The 23299-nt window shown below is 38.2% G+C and overlaps 1 protein-coding gene across 1 annotated transcript in view; it reads left to right on the forward strand.

Annotated features, from left to right (window-relative positions):
• Nucleotides 1-11243, forward strand: part of LOC114651437 (macrophage mannose receptor 1-like) — a 51219-nt gene extending 39976 nt beyond the window's left edge. Inside the window, exons 6-7 of the mRNA XM_028801318.2 lie at nt 5108-5449; nt 10541-11243. Coding sequence (XP_028657151.1) covers nt 5108-5449; nt 10541-10911 — 713 coding nt within the window. The 3' untranslated portion in view covers nt 10912-11243. The remainder of the gene's footprint in view (nt 1-5107; nt 5450-10540) is intronic.
• Nucleotides 11244-23299: the final 12056 nt, after the last annotated feature.

The following is a 23299-nucleotide window of genomic DNA, read 5'->3' on the forward strand; positions in this document are numbered from 1 at the left end:
ATTGATTGGATGATGATATTGTAGTCTTGTATTGTAGTCTTCGGATACATTGGCAAGGATACAGTAAACAAGAAACATGGGTAAATGTTTAAAGATAACCATTATACTTTGATTTCATTGAAATGTTTGATTATATTAGTCTAGTCAGTTTATTTCTGGGGCATAAATTTAATTTATTTGTTTATGGGACTACAATGTAAGACTATAATTGTGCTGTCACTATCACAGTAATGTCTGGTGGATTAAATAAAACATTTTCTTTTCAAAAAATTGATTTTAAAATTTTAAAAAATTGATTGATGGGGTTCATGTGACATACAATAGAACTTTTTTGATAAATATAAAATGCAAAAAATTAAAGAAAAAAGCTTGCCAGTGCAGAACAATAGCTACAGTCATATGAACACATTTGGGAGCCCCTCTCAGCCTGCATAATAATTGACTGTACTTCAACAAAAAAGATAACAGTAGTATGTCTTTCATTTCCTAGGAACATCTGAGTACTGGGGTGTTTTCCAAACAAAGATTTTTAGTGAAGCAGTGTTTAGTTGTATGAAATTAAATCAAATGTGAAAAACTGGCTGTGCAAAAATTTGGGTCCCCTTGTAATTTTGCTGATTTGAATGCATGTAACTGCTCAATGCTGATTACTTGTAACACCAAATTGATTGGATTAGCTCGTTAAGCCTTTAACTTCATAGACAGGTGTGTCCAATCATGAGAAAAGGTATTTAAGGTGGTCAGTTGCAAGTTGTGCTTCCCTTTGGCTCTCCTCTGAAGAGTGACAGCACAGGATCCTCAAAGCAACTCTCAAAAGATCTGAAAACAAAGATTGTTGCGTTTCATGGTTTAGGGGAAGGCTACAAAAAGCTACCTCAGTGGTTTAAACTGTCAGTTTCAACTGTAAGGAATGTAATCAGGAAATGGAAGGCCACAGGCACAGTTGTTGTTAAACCCAGCAGGTCTGGCAGGCCAAGAAAAATACAGGAGCAGCACATGCGCAGGATTGTGAGAATGGTTAGAGACAACCCACAGATCACCTCCAATGACCTGCAAGAACATCTTGCTGCAGATGGTGTACCTGTACATTGTTGTACAATTCAGCGCAGTTTGCACAAAGAACATCTGTATGGCAGGGTGATGAGAAGGAAGCCCTTTCTGCACTCACGCCACAAACAGAGTCGCTTGTTGTATGCAAATGCTCATTTAGGCAAGCCAGATTAATTTTGGAATAAAGTGCTTTGGACTGATGAGACAAAAATTGAGTTATTTGGTCATAACAAAAAGTACTTTGCATGGCGGAAGAAGGACACCGCATTCCAAGAAAAACACCTGCTACCTATTGTCAAATTTGGTGGAGGTTCCATCATGCTGTGGGGCTGTGTGGCTAGTTCAGGGACTGGGGCCCTTGTTAAAGTCAAGGGTCGGATGAATTCAACCCAATATCAACAAATTCTTCAGGATAATGTTCAAGCATCAGTCACAAAGTTGAAGATACGCAGGGGTTGGATATTCCAACAAGACAATGACCCAAAATACAGTTCGAAATCTACAAAGGCATTCATGTAGAGGGAGAAGTACAATGTTCTGGAATGGCCGTCACAGTCCCCTGACTTGAATATCATCGAAAATCTATGGGCTGATTTGAAGCAGGCTTTCCATGATCGGCAGCCATCAAATTTAACTGAACTGGAGAGATTTTGTATGGAAGAATGGTCAAAAATACCTCCATCCAGAATCCAGACACTCATCAAAGGCTATAGGAAGACAGCGTCCAAAGGCTGTTATATTTGCAAAAGGAGGCTCAACTAAGTATTGCTGTCATATCTCTGTTGGGGTGCCCAAATTTGTGCACCTGTCTGATTTTGTTATGATGCATGTTGCATATTTTCTGCTAATCCAATAAACTTAATGTCACTGCTGAAATGCTACTGTTTCCATAAGGTGTGTCATATATTAAAAGGAAGTTGCTACTTTGAAAGCTCAGCCAATGATAAACAAAAATCAAAAGAATTAAGAGGGGTTCCCAAACTTTTTCATATGACTGTATATGTTTTCTGATAAGTCACACCTTCAGTGCATATTTTTCCAAGTCTTGAAGAAATATTTGGCCATATGAATGATCCTCTCAATATTCTGAACTTGTCACACCTCTAATTTGCTAATTGTTTCAAGCAGCCCTGGCTCCTGTTTAGTTTCCATAGATGATTCTACTCAAAGTGTCTATGAATATCATCACGAGTTGACACATTTGCAGTTGTCCCACATTGTAAACAATCTGAAGTCTGCATATAAACAGATAGCATGTAGATGGCATTAATGGTTGCCTACAGGGTTGCAGATTCAACATAGATATTTGTAAAATGATATTGCAAAATTAATTTGAACAACTAAACAAATGGGATAGGAGTCAAAAATTATAAATTGAGTCACTTTTAGCTGCAGTCTGAAGGAAGATTTAGTAGCCTGTTGCAACTCATAGACTTAAATGCACTTTTAACCAAATTTTTTACATTGCAACGTTTTCTCTAGCATTGCTTTATGACAGGGGAACTGCTGCAACTTTGCCCTCCTAGACAGAGCCTATGGGCTCATTCACACCTAAGCATTTTTCTAGTGTTTTAACACTTGACCAGAATGCTCCTAAAACACGTGTAAAGATATTTGCCATTATTTTCAATGTCACTATTCGCATTGAAGCATTTTAGCAATGAGTGATTTAGAAAACTCCTATTTGTGACAAATTTTGGTTGGTTTCAGCCAGAATGCTTGTTTCATTAAACTGAATAGTAACATCAACAAAATGGAGGTAAAACATTTTGCAACTAGGATGAGTTATAGCAGCTCATTGAAATTTAAAACAAAATCACTGGTGTTGTCATGCACTGTATGTGCATGCTTCAGTCATCTAGTGTCAGCTATTGAAGAAGAGGTTAAGTACACATTTAGCCTGCAATCATGTTAAAGTTTAGTAAGTTTGGAGCAGATGTTTTTACATAGCCAATACAGTGATCCCTCGCTATATCGCGCTTCGCCTTTCGCGGCTTCACTCCATCGCGGATTTTATATGTAAGCATATTTAAATATATATCGCGGATTTTTTGCTGGTTCGCGGATTTCTGCGGACAATGGGTCTTTTAATTTCTGGTACATGCTTCCTCAGTTGGTTTGCCCAGTTGATTTCATACAAGGGATGCTATTGGCAGATGGCTGAGAAGCTACCCAGCTTACTTTTCTCTCTCCCTGTCTCTCTCTCTCTCTCTCTCTTGCGCTGACTTTCTCTGATCCTGACGTAGGGGGATTGAGCAGGGGGGCTGTTCGCACACCTAGACGATATGGACACTCGTCTAAAAATGCTGAAAGATTATCTTCACGTTGGCTACCTTCTGTGCAGCTGCTTCGTGAAGCGACATGCAGCACGGTGCTTCGCATACTTAAAAGCACGAAGAGCACATATTGATTTTTTTATCTGTCTCTTTCTCTCTCTCTCTCTCTCTCTCTCTCTCTCTCTCTCTCTCTCTCTATCTCTCTCTCTCTCTCTCTCTCTCTGCTCCTGACGAAAGGGGTGTGAGCTGCCGCCTTCAACAGCTTTGTGCCGCGGTGCTTCGCATACTTAAAAGCAAACAGCCCTATTGATTTGTTTGCTCCTTTGAAGAGGAAGATATGTTTGCATTCTTTTAATTGTGAGACTGAACTGTCATCTCTGTCTTGTCATGGAGCACAGTTTAAACTTTTGAAAAAGAGACAAATGTTTGTTTGCAGTGTTTGAATAACGTTCCTGTCTCTCTACAACCTCCTGTGCTTCTGCGCAAATCTGTGACCCAAGCATGACAATATAAAAATAACCATATAAACATATGGTTTCTACTTCACGGATTTTCTTATTTCGCGGGTGGCTCTGGAACGCAACCCCCGCGATGGAGGAGGGATTACTGTAGTAGTAGTTCAGGGCTGTCATTACTGCCTCACTCACAGCACCAATGTCTGTATGAGGTATGGATGATTTGCCAGTGCATTTCTAGATTGATTGGTGTAAATAACATCCATGCCCTTTTCCCATTCCAAATCTGAGCCCCCAAAAATTTGTGGTATGAACATTGGCCACTATGCCACCAGATCACACTGTTTCAGATTCTTTAAGGCAAATAATTGGATTACAAATAAATTTAATACCCATTTCCTTAATCTATTTATAGGTTTCTGTTACTGGATATCCACTCAGGACAACCTTTTCTGATTGGCTCTGTGATTGAGCCCCGCCCACCACATTTGCTTCTTGCTTTAGAATCGGTGATGCTGCAATAATCACTGGCATCCCTAAACTGGGTAGATTAAATGTTGTTCTCAGCACATGCAGGACTAATGTATAGCAACTAAATGTATAGCAACACCATCTGTTCAGTTCTTGCCCCTTGATTGCATACTATGCACATGCTTAACCTCTTCCTCACAAGCTATCACTAGATGACTGGAGTTTGCACATGAACAAAGTTGCAATGACAGCAGCAGGCAATATGCAAAATAATGTACTAATTTTTTTTGAGTGCAAAGAATAAGCTTCCATGAGTATCTAAGACACTATCACATATAACTGTACTTATCAGCACCCATATGTAATCTTTTCAGGATGCAGCTTGAGTTCTTCACAGGGTGATCCTAATACAGTATGTGTACTCATGACTCTGACAACATCTTCTGTTATGTATCCATCCATCCATTTTCCAACCCGTTGAATCCAAATACAAGGTCACAGGGGTCTGCTGGAGCCAATCCCAGCCAACACAGGGCACAAGGCAGGAACCAATCCCAGGCAGGGTGCCAGCCCACTGCATGTTCTGTATTGTGATTGCCAATGTTAAAAACACTAAAATCATAAAAGACATTCTGGAGATACAACAATCTCACAACATTAAAAGACCTCACAACACAGGAAATGTCCAAAATATTTTGTCTTCAAAGCAGTTTTTGCTTGAATGTTGCTTGAAAATCACTGGAAATCATTACACTGAATCAATTGTATGCATTCAATGCCATATATAAAACATTTCGTAATGCTACATTAACAAATCTAAAAAGTTAATGTATTCAAAAATTTTTATTTTAACAGAAATGGAATACATTCGCACTTATATTTGGATAAATGAGAGGATGAACTGGACCAGAGCTCAGAACTACTGTCGAATGAACTACAAAGACCTGGTCAGTATAAGAGATGAGAGTGAAAATGAGGAGATAAGGAACAAAGCACAAAACTCACCTTTCTGGATTGGCCTATTCAATAATTCACGAAAGTGGTCTGATGGTGACAAATCAACGCTTACAAGTAACAGCAATCAATCACAATTACCAGACAATGAACAGCATCCTGAAAATTGCACTGAGGTTAAAATTAATGGATGTTGTGTTATAACTCAATACAGTACAGAGAAGCACTTAATTTGCTCCCAGGGTAAGTGTTGCATATTTTGTTTTGTCCAACTACCTTTAAAAAAAGAAAAGGAAATCTTAAGTAAAATAACTAAAGATGTAAACATATATTACATTACATTACCATCATCATATTGTAAGTATCAGAAGTGTGCAGTATTTATTGAAACATTTTAAAATGTATACTCTAAGACAGGGGTGGCAAACTCTAGTCCTGGTGTGCCGCAGTGGCTGCAGGTTTTCATTCTAACCCTTTTCATAATCAGTGATCAGTTTTCACTGCAAATTAACTTCTTTTTCCCTTCATTTTAATAGCCCTGTTTGTAAGGATTCAGTGCTCTGAATTAATTCTTTTCTTCATTAAATAACAGCCAAACAGAAATCAAATGTGAAACAAGTCAACAGTTGACCAGTTAAATTGGGGCTTCAAACTCCAACTAATTTCACTCCAACCAGTTTCTTAATGAGAAGCCAATTCTTGATGTTAATTAAACTCGTTATTTAATTCTATGGCTTGTTGCTGCTCTCATTCTGACACAGCAGACATTTCCATAACTGTTGATTTTCTGTTTTTTCTAAGAACATTGTCAAAATGTTTTGGGGACCTGAGAGATCAACCTTACTGAGATCTTCACCTTTCTTTATTTTCAGATATTGTGTGATGGGCACGGGCAAGCTGGTCATGTGGTACCTTGTTTTGTGTCTCATTATTGTTTGGCAGCTAATTAAAGAAAAAGAAACAACTAAGGAGCCTGAATCAAGTTAATTATAATTAAGGGAAAAGAAGTTAATTATCAGCAAAAACTAATGAAGAAGATAGTTAGAATGAAAACCTGCTGCCACTGCGGCACTCCAGGACTGGACTTTGCCACCCCTGCTATAAGACATAGTGAAAGCATCTGTGTAAAAGGGAATAGAAACACATGTATTAGATCTCATCAGACCGTTCAAGGTTTTGCTGTCCTACAACCCAAGGGCATCCTAGATGATGACAACAACAATAACATCATTTATTTATATACAGTGCATCCGGAAAGTATTCACAGTGCATCACTTTTTCCACATTTTGTTATGTTACAGCCTTATTCCAAAATGGATTACATTCATTTTTTTCCTCAGAATTCTACACACAACAGCCCATAATGACAACGTGAAAAAAGTTTACTTGAGATTTTTGCAAATTTATTAAAAATAACAAAAATTGAGAAGGAGTGGTGACAGTTCTACCGTGTTTACTTTCTGACCAATCTTGTCCTAATATAACCGGAAAGGGGGGCTCGGGCAGTACATCGACGAGCAGTTGTTTTGGTCTCCACTCCCAGGTTATAAAGCACTTTGCGGACTTGTAAGATCTGGTCTCCCCGTGTACACAGGTTACACTCGTCTTTTGAGCCACCCACTGTCACGGTAGAGCACAACAGCAAGCAACAATGGTGATGTTACTCCCGGAGTTAAACAATGCCACAACTGAGTGCCCATTCAACAACACCACTCCCATATTGGTGACCGCCAGAGGGTTAGACAGAGCACAGTACCTCTCTCCTTTCGCCCAGCTGCAGTCCATTGGCTCATTGTTGAGGGGACAGGTGGGAAGCATATGCCCCACCTCGCCACACTTGAAACAGCGCGGCGGGGCAGGCACTCTGTCTTTAGGTCTAGCCGGAGCCTCTGCAACATGACGGGTGGGCTCGGGGATGACGACCTATCCCTGTCGGTTTCCACGAGCCGGCTTCTCAGACCCCCCCCCCGATTTGGTTCACCAGAACCTCCAGAATGCCGTTCATATCCTGAAATGGATGTCTCCAGACCTGCTGGGCGAGGTAGTCCGGCATCACGTGAATCAACCCCTTGCAGGCAACCTGCTCGACCACCTGGCGAGACTGGTTGATATTGGGCCATAACCAGCATCTGAGTTTGCCCCAAAACTTGAACGCCTGAGCTCTAGCTGGGCAGTTGGGGTCGAACTTCCACTGCTGCCATACCATCGCCTGCTGGCCGGAGGAGATGCTGTAGCGAATGTAAATTTCGGCCCTCAGGAGGTCATATTGGGCGGCTTCCTCCTTGGGAAGATCGTGATAGGCCCGCTGTGCAGGGCCCTTCAGGTAGGGTGCCAAGATGGTCGCCCACTCCATCTGCGGCCACTGGTTTCGGGTCTTGGTCCTCTCGAAGAAGGACAGATACGATTCAATATCGTCCGCTTCAGAAAGAGGGACAATAGGAGGTGGTGGTGGCAGTGCAGGCTCCGGCTTTACTGCTGCCAGCTGCCTCTTGGTTTCGGCGAGCTCCGTTTTTGTCATCGCTTGGTCTAGTTTGATGGCCTGGAGCTCGTTTGCCAAAGCAGTTAGGATGGAATTCAGGTCCTGCCCTTCTAACATCTTTGGGCTGAATTCTGCTGACTACGCCACTGTAAAATAAGCACAAAAGACTTATAAAGGTTTGGGGTTTTTAGCCCCATATACTTTACCAAACAAAAAACCATGGTCAGTAATTTCAACAAAATCAAAGACACAAGAGGACGGGTAGACGGACAACTTATAGGGCCCGACCGGAAATTAAACAGTGGGATGCTGGGAAAGGTGTGATGGTCGATGGGCGCATGACGTCATCAAAGGGGGACCAGAGGGTAGAAAGGAACCCAGAAGTGCAAGAGATCCTTTAGTCGTCCGGGTGGTTTTACGGCAGTGGTGCTTCATTCTTTCTGAAGGAATAAAGAAAGAGAAGTTAGTACGTTGCCGTTGCCCCCGGCACGACTTTTAAGGTGTGCGTCAGGTCCTTAGCCTGCTCCCCATGCACTTGTGCATGACAGTTTGTAAATCAATCCTCTTTGTTTTCAGGATTTGATGAAGTTAGTCTTGTGGACAGCTAAGACACCCGTCAACACCACAGAAGAACTTGAAAAGACAGCAAAGAATAGTAGAGATTAGTACTGATTGCAGATTATGATAATCCATTGCCCATATAGTCTATTAGGAATAGAACTAAAATGTTGATATGAAAAAGCCAAATTAAAATAATGGGTGTTTAGCAGGTTTTTTTTACAGATGTTCTGCACTATTAGCCTAGTGAATTTCTATTTGTAAAATATTCCAGATTTTAGGTGCATAGGTGCACCACTTCTTTTAAGCTTGGTTCTTGATTTTTTTTAGCAGCCCTCTATTCAAAGATTTAAGGTTATGGCGTGGTGTGTAGGGGGACAGGCATTCCAAAATACAGGATGGAGTGCGATTATTTAAGGCTTTATAAACCATTAATAGTATTTTAAAGTCAATTCTGAATGACTCAACCAACCAATGTAACAACACTAAAACTGGTCCTGTTTGGAGTGCATTACAGTAATCTAGTCGACTAGTAATTTTTCAGAGCCATGTAAAGTTGTAAGAGGTCTCGCTTTTATTATGTTCCTTAAAAGAAAAAAATGCAGTCCTATAATCTGGTAAATATGCAATTTAAAGTTTAGGTCATAGTCAATGATTACCCCTAAATTCTTTACCTCTGCCTTGATTTTTAAACCTAAGGGATAACGTTTATTTCTAATATCCTGTCTATTTCCAAGTTTGCCAAGATTTCTGTTTTTTCCTTAATTAGTTTGAAAAAGTTTGTACTCATCCAATCGGAAATACTGCTAAAACAATGGATCACAGAGCCACGAGCATCAGGATCATCAGGTGCTAGTGATAAATAAACCCGAGTGTCACTGCGTAGCTGTGGCAGCTCACCTTGTGCTTTGAGATAATCTGACCTAATGGAAGCACTCAGATTGAAAAAAGCAGCGGACCTTGAATACATCCTTGTGGTACACCATTTACACTATCATAGGTCTCCGAATTACAAACACCACAACTAACAAAGAGTTTTTTGCTTGTTAAGTAAGACTGAAACCAATTTAAGATGCTGCCGGAGAGGCACAACCACTATCTAAGGTGATTTATAAGAGTATTGTGGTCTGTTGTGTTAAAAGCTGCATTCAAGTCTAAGCGAACAAGAACAGATATTAACCCGCAAATTATTTACTACTTTAACCAGTGCAGTTTCTATACTATGATTTGTTCTAAAACATTTGTTATCTTGGAACATTTGAAAACTTTTAAATGGTCTGAATGTCTTTGCAAGGAGCAGCATGTGTGGTATTGGGTCACATTGGGTCAATGTGGCAACAATAAAAAAAAAGTCTGAATTAGCAGAAGCCACTCTAATTCAGGGTGTTCATAAGAAATGTAATGATTTATTTCATGAGGTAGAAGTGTAAAATATACAAGAATAGTTGTGTCAGATATTTGAAATATTTAAATGTGTGCTTCAATTTAAATGTTTAAAGTCTAAATATTTTTGATTATAATAAAAATGTGTCTTTTGCCACCCTCTAATAGAGGTCCATAGGGGGCTAGATGCCTAGTAAGGGATCAGAAATATCAGAAAACAAAAATAACATCATATTCGTAATCACTCACCTTGTAATAGTCTCAAATGATACCCCACATGCTTATATTTGACATTTGCCATTTTTGACCTGGCTCTTAGAAGGACAGAACCACAAGTAAAGAATCAAATATCAAAAATGTATTCATGATCAGCACCCTCCAAATAGCATGAAACAACAGTCCACATGCCTACATTACAGATCTCCATTTTTACAAGGTTTTTTTTAAAAGAAGTACCTTTGACCTCTCAAATCCTATTAGGGTGTGAACCTCTGGGTAGGTCCTTCTGATAATTTTTGCTGATGACACCTATTGGTTTACTCTATCTTAAGGGTGTAACTTCCTGCACAAAACATGGTCCAAAAATGTACTAAAAATAAAGGCATGTTTGGAATGTCCCCCCAAAAATAGGGGGAACCCTAAAAAGTTTCATGTCTTGCATACAAACGGTATATATCATAAGTATGGGTGAGTCAGGAGGCGGTGGACAAAAAAAAAAAAAAAATTAAATAACTTCAGAGCATTCATATGTAATTCTTATGAACACAAAAAAAATAACTAGTTATTGATTAGATCTTTTGCATGTTTCATCCAAATTGAAATGTATAATAAAGTAGTATTACTAGCCTGTATAAATTTTAAATTTATGGTATTATATGAACTGTGTTTTTTTTTTTTTGGTTTTTTTTTGGTAGTTGGCTGGAATGTGACCTTAGTCAACGACAGTTCCACTTGGGAAGAGGCTGTGGACTACTGTAGAAATAAGAACTCCCATCTCATCAGCATTTCCTCAGAGATGGAGCAGAATACAATAGCTACATTAGTAAACACCACCAAATCATCCAGTGTGTGGCTGGGACTAAGACAAAGCCGTGTGTTTGGATTCTGGTTCTGGACAGATGAAATGCCCTTGAGTTACCAAAACTGGACCAGTGGTTCACCCCCACAGATCTCTTTCTCCAACCATTGTGCTGTCATCTCTAAAGATAACAACTTCCTTTGGGCTTCCGTTTCTTGCTTAGAGAAACACCCCTTCATTTGTAGATCTCCTTTGATCTCAAATTAAAATCCTCTTACTTGGTTTTTACATTTCTGATTTTATTTATTTATTTTCTTGAGTGTTGTCCTGCTTTACCTCTAATATTGCAGAACCAGGCTGTTGTCCTTGAATTGAAAGAAGAGAGCGAGTATAAGGTGGTGCCCTTCTCTAGACTTCTATTTTATCTGGTTCATTTCTACCTTGCCCCTTGTTCTGTTTAGATGCACTCCAAGCAGAAGATACCTAGATCAGACAAATAAATAATCGTGTATTTTAAAGGGGAACGGATACTTTTTAGTCTTTTAATAGCCAAAAGCACTCTTTCAGAAAACAGCAGTATGACACAATGCAGCCATTTTCATAAAAATATCATCGAAAAAGAGAGGACAAGTGTCATTAGTGGACTAATATTGAGATGGTTGAAAAGGTCAAATGCCAAGTATCAAAATTCCAAGTGTGCACTGTGCCAGAAATTGCCAACCTGTACCCCAATACACCTCATCAACCTGTCAGGAAGCAGGAGACTTGTATTTAAGTAATCTTGAAAACATGTGATCCGTTTATCTTTTCAGAGTTACAGTAGGCAGAAGAATCGTCTGATTTTGATACAAGTAACTGATCCCCTTTAATTTGCAAATGTTCATTTAATGAATTAAAATAATACATTATATTTGCCTGCTGCTTATGACATCAATCTTTGTAACTTTACTTACATCTTAATTTTAAAAATGCATATACTTAATATTATGTAAAAAGCATTAAGATATTTTTGAATTCCTTGTCTAAATATGAACCATTGTATAAGTCATCTTTTTATTCTTCATGCTTTTCTATTCTTTGCATTCCATGGTAAATAAATGTAACTGCTTGTAACTGTTCACATTTATTTTAACATTAAACTTTATTTTAATATTTTCTCCATTCATTAAATAAATCATTAATGTCACAATTTAAGCCCTTGTTGTAAGTGAACTTATGTTATACTGTTTCGCATTCCTACAAGAAGTGAAAAATATTGCTGTGAAATAAGGTTCATAACTTAGTGTATTTTGTCAAAACAATTTAAAAATGATTATACAGTACTTCATATGAACATTTTAATTTTTAAACTCGCTTGAACCACTAAAGTTACCAATTGTCTTAATTATTTATAATGATTAAGTACATTATGATATACTAAGTATACTTACATTTTATACATAATTTACTGCCTAATCATTGACAGTATTATAGGTGCCAACAATGCTGTTTAAAGCAGGCTGGCAGGTATCAAGAAATTGTTTTTATGTGAAAAAGTCAGAAAAAAAACATTAATGACTTAAAATGCAGCATCCAAATAGCGGGGGCAAGACGAGTAAGAAAATGTGCATGGAAAGTAGCAACCCTGCTGGTGTATGACAAGTGCCACGTGCGAATCAACAATGGGTTATCATCATTTTGCAGTAAAACAATCACAGATGTAAGCCAAAAAAAAATGTTGCAGCGGATCCTCCACAAATGTCCTCTCTCACAGCTTACTTATTACAAAACCTCTTTGTGTCAAAGATGATGGCAGTGAGCCGGCACTGAATTGCATTCTGTCTTCAGGATTTACAGTATCATTGAAATGGCATTTTTAAATTCCCTCATTCATGTGTTATGGACTGTGATGGGCTGGCACCCTGTCCAGTGATTATTCCTGCCTTGTGCCCTGTGATTGCTAGGACTGGGCTCCAGCTGCCCTGCCACCCTGACCTGGATGACCAGTTTAGGATAACAGATGTATGGGTGGATGGATGTGCTATAGGATTTACCAATGTTATCTTTGCTTTTGTACATGTGATTGTCTAGTTGACATTTTGGGTGAAAATTAAAGCTTTGGTTGATTAGCTGCTAGAATCACAAAAGAAGAACACAAATGCATCATTGTGCTTGTTAATTACTCTTTATTAATTGCTTTTAGAAGAACCGGAAAAGACAGCAGAGAATAGTACAGATTAATACAGAATTGCAGAACCCAAAGGAAAGTGATAATTCAATGTCCATATAGACTAACAGGAATACAACTAAAATGTAGCTACAAAAAAGCCTTTTTAAAATAATGGGTTTGTAGCAAATAATCTTCTTGCAGCTAACTTCAGAGTCTCTTGTGTGGCTTCTTGCATCTTTCTCTTTGCCAGTGTCCCATAAATCTGACTGGTGAAGCACTCAGGCAACAAACATTGTATACACAGTCTCTTCAGTCTCATTGACTGTAACCTGTAACTCCTTGAGTTAACTTTTTAAACAGATTTGGACATGCAAACAGTCGATCTTCATGCAAACAGTACCTACTGGTAAGGGTAATATACTTGTATCAAAACACAAGGAAAATGTGCCTTTTCATCCATTTATTCAACAAAAATATCAACATATGTAATGGTCTACTAAGGAAAAAGTAGGTAGACCTTTGGCCTTGAAATTTTTGATGAGTCCATAACCCTCCATTTTTCCTTCTTAAGCAATTCCTTTGTGGATTTGCTAGTGTGCTTCAGATCAATGTTATGCTGAAAGGTTCATTTCTGGCCTCACATTCTACTCAAGAAGACTTTGATATGATGCAGAATTCATAGTTGACTGGATGACTGCAAGCTGCCCAGGCGTTAAGGCAGCAAAACAACCTCAAACCATAACATTTTCACCACCATGTTTCATATTTGGTATGACATTATTCTCCTGAATTGCTGTTTTCAGTTTGTGACAAATATGTTTACTGTTACTGTGAACAAACAACTCTATCTTTGAATCACCCGTCCAGAGCACATTATTCTAGGACTGGTCTTTACTATGTTCAATGGCGAATTATAGTCTTGCTCTAATGTTTTTTTTTTTGGAATGCAAAGGCATTTTCCTGGCACACCTCACAGGCACCTGGGTTTGCTTCCTGGGTCCTCCCTGAGTGGAGTTTGCATGTTCTCCCCGTGTCTGCGTGGGTTTCCTCAGGGCGCTCCGGTTTCCTCCCACGGTCCAAAGACATGCAGGTTAGGTGCATTGGCGATCCTAAATTATCCATAGTGTGTGTGCTTGGTGTGTGTGTGTGTGTGTGTGTGTGCCCTACGGTGGGCTGGTGCCCTGCCCGGGATTTGTTCCTGCCTTGCACCATGTGTTGGATGGGATTGGATCCAGCAGACCCCCGTGACCCTGTAGTTAGGATATAGTGGGTTGGAAAATGACTGACTGACTGACTGACCTCACAGGCAGATTTGTGCAATATTTTTCTAGTTGTAGATGCATGCACTTTGACATCAACTGTTGCAAGTGTTACCTACAAAGTTACCCATGAAATTTTGGGATTCTTGGGGACATCTTTTAGTATGAAAAGGGCAGCTCTTGGACAAAATTTGTTGGGCCAGCCAGTCCTGGACAAATTTGCAGTCATTTGAAATCTCTGCCACTAGTACATGATTTTCCTTACAATGGGAAGATTAATTAAAAAATATTTTAGCAAAACCAAGGAACTGGTTACTGACTTAAGAGGCACCAAACAGCCTCTATGTTGGATGACAATTGAAGGAGTGAATGTAGTGGTGGTCCACTCCTACAAGTACTTGGGGGTCCACATTAATGACAGATTGGACTGGTCTCTGAACACATGGCAGAAAAGCGCAGATCAGACTCTTTTCAATGAAAATTTTCAATGATCCTGCACTAAGGGGGTGTATTGCCAGGGGGGATGAGACAGAGTATAGTAGTCAGGTGGAGAACATGGTTCAGAAAGAATTGTCTCCAACCTAACATCAACAAAACCCAAGAACTACCACAGAACCTCTGTGCCTTGGCAGTGTTCAAGGAATGGATATGGAGGTGGTGCACTGCTACAAGTACTTGGGGGTACAAATCAATAACAGGCTGGATTGGTCTCATAACATAGAAGAGTTATATAAGAAAGACCAGAGAAGAGAGATAGAGAGGTTAGGAGTATTCACTGATTACAGTGCATTGCCACACCCACCACACGATGAACCATCCGCATTGGGACCCGAGTGCAGCCGTACAACAGGTGACACCTCAGCACCACACTGGAACAGTGTGAGGTTTTTTACTTTAGCTGGAGTTCTAATCCTGTCACTAACTCACAAGTTTTCCAAAGAGCAGAGCACACTCTTTTTTCCTTAGGAGACTGCACTCCTTTAATGTGGGAAGTGACATCCTTTACACTTCTATTACTCTGTGATGGCCAGTGTGGTTTTCTATGCTGTACTGTGTATGCCCCCTGGAGGTCATAGTGAAGGAGAGAATTAAAACAAAACTGAATGCCATTATGAACAATACTGAACATCCTCTCTCTGACACACTAACACTGAGTAGTTTCAGTCAACAAATTATTCAGCAGAAGTGTGAGGTTTTTTTTTATGGTGACTGGAGTGCCAATCCTGCCACCAACCCCCAAGTTTTCCCCTCAACTTGGAGGACCTGCTGGCAGGGCTGGATGCAGATTAACATCAAACCCAGGACGAACATTGGAGGAGAGGGAAACAAAACCTCCAGTCAGCAGCATGCCTGGAGAAAATAAACCACTGGAGGGACCAAGGAGGGACTTATAACCGAGAAAATTAAAGACACATTCACAGTCCTGGAATTCTTGGTCACCTCGCCACAAACCCCCTCCTAGACATAGATGCTGGGCCATTTAATCTGACGGCAAAATCTTTCTCTAAATTGATCCAGAGTTCTCGTGTGTCTTTTCTATGGGCAGGAAAATGACAGACTCTCTCTCAATATATACATTCTGAAGAAACAGTACTTTTAACCTGCTTATCAACAGATTCCATGACATTAAGAACAGCACAGTGACCAAGAGACTTCCTCGCCCCATGCTTATCATATGGAGATTCAGCTTCAGAAAGGAAAATTCAGAATAAAATATGAAGAATTCGTTGCTTCTGAAGAAGAACTGTTGTATTTTTTGTATTAAGGAGAAAAGTTTTTAAAAGAGTAATTTTACATTTTGTAATATTTCCAAACACTGACTTCATCAATGCCCTTTACACAAAGACAAACAAATTGCCCTAGTTCTTTTGAAATTAGAGGGGCACCAACACAGAAACTGCTTTAGGGCATGGTGAACATGTTCTGTCTACCCACTTAATTGAGTTATCCCATTTAAAAGAAACCCCTTTGTAGAAAAATTAAACAAACTGAGGTACTCTGAATGACAATGAATATTTGGAATCCCACTGTGTGCCTACAGAGTTTAGTAGCATGGAATAAAAAACGTTGACTGAATTGGTCTGCTAAATATGGGGAAAGGCTAAAAACAACTTACTGGCCAACAGTTTGCAGTTCTGAATTTATTTCAGATCTTACATGCTGTTTCACAGTATACTATCTGTTATAGTATACTAAATGGGTTGAAATATAAGTAATCATTGTAGACTTCAGAGTTAACGTTTGCAGCGCAATGCATTTGTCTCTGTTATTTGCCATTTGGTATAGGATTCGTAAAAGCAGTGTTAATGTTTGTGATGCCTCATCTTTAAGAATCACAAAGACAGCAAACAAACAGACATCCAGACACTTATCCTTTTATTAAGGTGGATGGTCAATAAAAATGCCTTCAAGTAAGTCTTTAAATTTAGTTATGAAATTTAACTTCCTTTTTTAAGATACAAATTAGGGTTACCTCTCACATCAGAAATAAAGATGGTTGTTGGCCAGAATGTAGTTTACAGTTGGCCTATAATCTTACTGAGCCTGAAGGTAAGTTACAGACAAAAGCTTGAGGGTCAGAAGAAAGAAAGAAAGAAAGAAAGAAAGAAAGAAAGAAAGAAAGAAAGAAAGAAAGAAAGAAAGAAAGAAAGAAAGAAAGAAAGAAAGAAAGAAAGAAAGAAAGAAAGAAAGAAAGAAAGAAAGAAATATTGATTGAGATTTTGGGATTTAAGGTACTTTGGTAGAAAGTTGGATGAGCCACTCTACTAGTTAGCCCTTAAAAGATTATAGGATGTGTGATTTTGTGCTCTTCATACTTGCTAAATGTCACTGTACCTGTATTAGTTCCTCCCTAGTATTTATTTATTTAATAGATCATATATTTTTTTATACTTTTGCCGCCTTGACATAATTTTGGATTCATGGGCCTTTACCAAGTACTCCCTTTTTCAGATAACACGTGTTATCTACATGTTGCATATATTTAAATGTTTTTTACACAAGAAAAACATGCATACTAAGTATTTTAAAAATATAAATACTAAAGTGGAAATTTTTGTACCTTGCCTTTAGCAGTTGCCTTGGTTTTTTTTCAGAGTTTTTATTGGTCATTTTAGGGAGTCAAGCTGGGGGCCTGTTAAAGGCATTCCTTGTGTAATTTTGGGCTATGCAAGAACTAAGCTGTTATTGTTGTTGTTTACCATTACTTCCTGCTCTCCTGAGAGGTTTATACTTAAAAAGAGCTAAAGAAACTAAAACAATAGATCAATAACCCTCTCTAATATCATGCTGTGAATTGCTATTATCATTTATTCCATGCTATCTATTATGGAAGGATGCGAAATAGTCATAAGAAGGGTTTGGACTTAACCTGTTAACTTTTTCCAAATACAACTCAAAGTTTGTAAAGCAAACATTTTTGGACTGTATGCTCCACAAATAAAACTGCTTCTTCAACAGGGGTTCTGTCCACTTAAGAAGCTGGTCCCAAATGAAAACCCAATCTTCAGGCTCTTTATATCCTGATTGGACCAGCAGGGGCAGGCATTCTGTCAGTCGGATGTAAGTGATGTTACTGTCCTGCCAGTTTCTCTTCTTTCACTCTAAAATGGAACAGTAGAAAGCAGTTACAGACTGTATTCCCTTTTTATTCTTCCCTGTCTTGCTTACCCCATCAGTGGCAGGGAAACACCTTTTAGGCTTGAGTGTGTGACACCATATTGATCTGATTGCTGTGTAGTTTTACTGTAAAACAGTTTTCTATTTGCACAAGAGATGCATAAACTTTGGTATATTCAATTGGTCTAACATATTTATTTTGTTTTGGCAATAATAAATTACTAGCAGAAAGGACTTTATAAGGGAAAAATCTGACAACACATTTTAAACATATGAAAGGTTTAAGTGTAGTTTTTTTTCTACTGGTCACTCAAAACACAATGTGACAAAAAAAAAGCTTTTCATGGTCCCTTCTCATTATCAGCTTAGATAAGATAGATCTTAAACAGTGCAGGCATTTTAAAATGTTTGTCACTATTTGAGCTTCATTATATTTGTGTATACATTGGGCTTATATTTTTATGTTTGTACAAATAATGTTATTGCCTTAATTCATCAGGTTTATTACAGTTGCACTCAGAACCATGTCATGATTTTTTTGCAGTATGAAAGTACCGTAGATACTCACGTATAAGTCGAAAAATTTATGCCTTAAAATTCATTCAAAAAAACAAGGTTGACTTATCCGCGGGGCAACACAATTGTCCATAGAATTTGGGTAATGACATTGTACACTCACACTTCACGGTGTTAAGTTACCGGTCATCTGCCATTTCCCATGGTCTTTGAAATAATTATACTGTTGCTAATTAGCTAGTTTTTTTTCTAATTTCATTAAATAATTCTTTAAACTGTTAAATACTTGAATTTGAGCATTAGCTTTTGCAGGTTTTGGATAACAAACATACCATTAGCTGCCACGTGCAACCAGATTTGGAATCAAAAGAACCAAGGCAAAGCACGCTATCAATGCAATGCAAGCACAGCCCGCGATTCAAAAAATTTCTCTGCCTACCTGTTTGTCTCTTCTGACAGCAGCTGAAAAGCAGCACCAGGAGAAAGCAGCCTGAAGTAGTCCAGCAGCGGGAGATCTGTCGTGTCCAACAGCAAGCCATGCTGTCTTGTGAAGTCTGGTAGCCAGTTCGGCTCCCACGGATCAATGTCTGGGTATTCCTCCCACGCGAACCTTGCCGTAGGTGCATCGGCTACGCGAATGCGTTCAGCTGGCAGCCGATCAGGTGGCGCGGCATCGGCTGGTTTTCGATCAGCTGATGCCGGCTTCTCACTCTCTTGCTCGATTCCTGATCACTGTCAATAAAATCCGACTCTGAAAAATCAGAGTCCGACTCAGCGATAATGTGCAAAACATCATCTGCCGAGTGTTTTCTTTTCTGCACTCGCTTCGCTCCCTTGTGATGTATCGACGCCATCTTGCCTTTGTTTACATTTGTTTACATTTCGCAACTCACGCACACGCAAGGATTAGTTGCAGAGTCAACGAGTCTAGCATTTCTCCAAGCACAGAGGGAATGCCTGTGACGTGACAGTGAGTTTTGTCACCATTAACAACTGATTGCACTCTATCTCTGATAGCTGTCAAGTTTTACCCTCGACTTATACATGGGTCATAACAAATTTTGTAATTTTCGGCTTAAAAATACACTCGACTTATCTGCGAGATCGACTAATACGCGAGTATCTACGGTACTTGCATTTTGTGTTCAGTAATATATGATGAAGCATATAAACAGTTGTTTGCTGCCTTAAAACACTTAATAATGATTGCAAAACTGTAGTCGTTACTTCTGAATAAGTTTATTAATTGCACTAATTTATATTGCCATGCCCAAATTACATTTGGCTCATTCTAGAAGAAAAAATATGAAGTCTGGAAAGAGCTTACAATAAGGCTAGAAAGAGATCTCATAAAACTGCTTCTCAAACCAAATTCTCAATTTTCACTCTTTTTTACCTCAGTTTTATTTTAGTTGAATTGTTTAATTGTTGAATTTTAAGGGAAACATTTGTGACAAACTTGATTCTTAAATGAAACAGAAATTAAAATATCAGTTAAGTCTCATGAGCCATCAAAGATCAAGCTATGAGTAGTAAAACTCTCATAGTAAAAAGTCTCCTGGAATCTTTTGGAAAATTGGGCAAGGACTTCTAATAACAAAAACAAAACAAATTAATGTTTTTTTTTGTTTTATTCTTCATGGTTTTGTGAGTGCAAACATTGTTTAAAAGGTACTGTTTTGTGGCTACTACATTTACATAGAATTATGCCTTAACAATCCATTTCTTTGAGACCACCTGTTGATTACCTAAAGTTAAAAATAAAATGAATAGAGTAAGAATAACAAAACTGGAGAGAGATTTGACTTTGCAAATAACTTCTGGGATATCCATCAATAAGCTGAAAACAAAGGTTTCATTTAGAGAAGACTTTCTTCTGATACAAAATAAATGCAAAATTATTACTAAGCTATATTTTGAATAAGGTAAGTGAACAAGACTATGTGACAAACTGAGTATAGAATTTAAGCACAAAAAAAACAAAAAATGTTGGTGCAAAAGTATGATCATCTCTTAAAAGTTTTAAAAATAAATGTACAAGTTACTTTTAGTAATCCATCCATCCATCCATTATCTAACCCACTATATCGTAACTACAGGGTCACGGGGGTCAGCCAACACAGGGCACAAGGCAGGAAACAAACCCCAGGCAGGGCACCAGCCCACCGCAGGGCTCACTTTTAATAATCAAATGCTTTATTCAAAAGCTTTTTTTTTTAAAGTTGCAGAAACTCTGACTATGTGCCTGAGAAACCAAGAGAAACCCTGAGAAGGTTACATATTTTTGGATTTTTTTTTTTTTTGGACGTTTGTTTTTGTTTCTGTTTGTTTTCGTATTTGCTCCTGGCATCACATGCCGACTTCCAGGCCCATTAAAAATGTGAAAAATATGCATCTAAGTATCTAAGGGATTAGTAGCAACAGAAAGACAAGCAAGAGAAACAGCACACTGTGTTAACAAAATCTCAGGCTTTATCACTAACATATAAGAGGAAGCTAAATGGCAGTTCTACGTGGAGCTTTCAAGACCTTTGACTGGCTGACTGTTTTAACTTGCCCATTAACAGGCACAATTACAGCACTGCTGGAAAGAAAAATTGAGCACCCAGAATAATGTGTCAAAATATAAAATGTAAAACCATACTGGGGAAAAGGGGGCTTTTTTGTTAAGTCATGATGTAGCGTTGCTTTTCCAAAAAGATCAGAGAAGCTGGCAAACTGTAGAACACCATGTGACTGTGTCCATCACATCACCACTCTCCATTTATGTTATGCTGTACTGGCCACCTTGAGACCCCAGGACAATGAAGGACTGACAGTCAAATTATTTAAAATGAAAGATAAAGAAATGACACCAAACGAGTATGGGTGTGGAATCTGAAATCATTGGTGCCATTTTCTTTCTCAGTATTGGTATGCCAGAGTTGAGTTACAATGCAAACTGCATATTGGGGTCATAAAAGCCAAACTTATGTTTTTACAAAAATTTGATGTGTGCAGGAAAAACCTAAATAGATACTGTCACCCAAAACACATAAATGGCAAAATATAATTTTCTTTTTTTGGTCTAAATTTGTCATGCAATTATAATTTATTACCTGTTTTCCTATCAATAAATAAAAGGCTAAAAAATGCAGTCAAATGTCTGAACAGAATTTCAATTTCATACCCTTCACCAGTTGGTTAAATTTTATACATTTTAGATAAGTCACTGATATTATATGGCACACAAAAATGACATAATCAAAATACTATCATGTTAGTACTAAATGTAGACAAATACAAAAAGTAAAATATTAAGGTGACTTATATAATGATCAATTACACATATTACTTGGCATTCCTTTTAATTTTTTTATTTGATTTCAAAAAAGGATAACAAAGTAAGAAACATTTTCATATAAAAAGTCTAAACCTTTCTAACCATTGGCTCTCACCCCAATCCATCTAGAGGCTATACTAAAGAGAACAGGGTAAAATATTAATCAATAAAACACACAGGCCACTGAAGTTGCATAAAATTTACAAATCAAGTTAAATCATGGGCTCGCTGTCATCCATGATTTAATCACAGAAATTGTGTCATTCCACTTGTTGACCATTTGAGCCAGTACACCATTGATCTGTGTGGCTGACAGTTGTAACAGAACAAGGTGCTAAAAAGAGGACCTCCAGACAGTGAAAGTAACAAGGTCAGGGTTCATCCATTGAGAAGCTATAGGAACTTTGGCTGCTATTGAAGCTATGGAAATAATGCACTGCTGCTGATGAACAGAGAATGACAGAAACAGAGTAGGGAAATCTAAAGGAGTAGAGTAATAGGAAAGCAAGAAATAGAGACAGATAAAATGGAGGAAAATACAAAAGCAACTGACTCCCAAAGAACTACAACAGTGGGGCATTCCCAGAATAGGTGGAGAAAAGTGCCCCAGTGCATTAAGGGAGAACTGGTGACAGAGTGGATTAGGAGCTAAACTCATTAGGAAACACTTTCTAGATTAATGACAGTATCACTGATAAAATCCTGGTTTAAAAAAATGCATTTTACATAGTTTCATTTGTCAACAATTAAAAAAAGTAAAAGTGATGCTTGCATGAATATCATGATGACCAGAAACATCACAAAAATATTAAGGAACCTCTTTAGCAGAAGGGATACACTGTGAACCTCCTGAAACCTACGTTATTTATCAGAATTTTCTGCATCACCAACACTGAACTGAAGCACGTCATATGCAAAGAAATGCAAACTGTTAGCACAATTTTTAGACATTTCCTGAAGTGTGCTGACTTAGCACTGTATAATAATAATGGCTTCAACTAACTGCATGTAATGTTTTCCTAAACAATATTACTTATAAACACAGTTATCAGGATTGGCAAGTGTCCTATGGTACAGGTGGTGCAAAACCCAATGTAAGATGCATATAATGTGTAACCTGCAGGAATTTTGTAGAATGGGGACAAAATTGTTGATCGCCAAGATCAAATTGACTTTATATGTATTGAATCTGAGGTCATCTGTATGAATTCATCAGGATGAGTACCAGGTCATTATCTGCCAATTTTTATAATATGTGTTTCTGTTTTGCTGGTAGATACACAACTGAAAAACATTTTACCTCTTTGGTATCTTGCTATTGAAAAACTAACAATGGACTATATACAATAATAATAAATAATAACATAGAGGTTATATGCAATTAATTATTGAGCTGTGCAATGCAATCTATTTAATACACACATATGTTCTAGAAATATGACATATATACTGTATATAAAATAAAAAGGTATTTTTTTCCTAATTGTTATTTGTGCTTGTAGTCTAACAGCTGTAGATAGTACATGAGCTCCAACTTAAAGAAGATTTTTAATTTAGATTAGATAAACTTTATTCATCCCATGGGGAAATTCAGCAAAAAAATGTTGTCACCATCTCTTCCGTAACAGCTTCCAGTGTGTCTGGGGTTCGGCCTGTAATTGAAAAATCTTTCCTGATGAGTTTGTTCAGACATTGTGCTTCTTTTGAACACAGGTTGCTTCCACAAAGAGACTTCAGTGTACAACAACACACTGGCTACTATGGACTGTTAGAACATTTCCAGCAGTTTGC

The sequence above is a fragment of the Erpetoichthys calabaricus genome, chromosome 1 (assembly GCF_900747795.2).
Source record: "Erpetoichthys calabaricus chromosome 1, fErpCal1.3, whole genome shotgun sequence".
NCBI classification, from domain to species: Eukaryota; Metazoa; Chordata; class Cladistia; order Polypteriformes; family Polypteridae; genus Erpetoichthys; species Erpetoichthys calabaricus.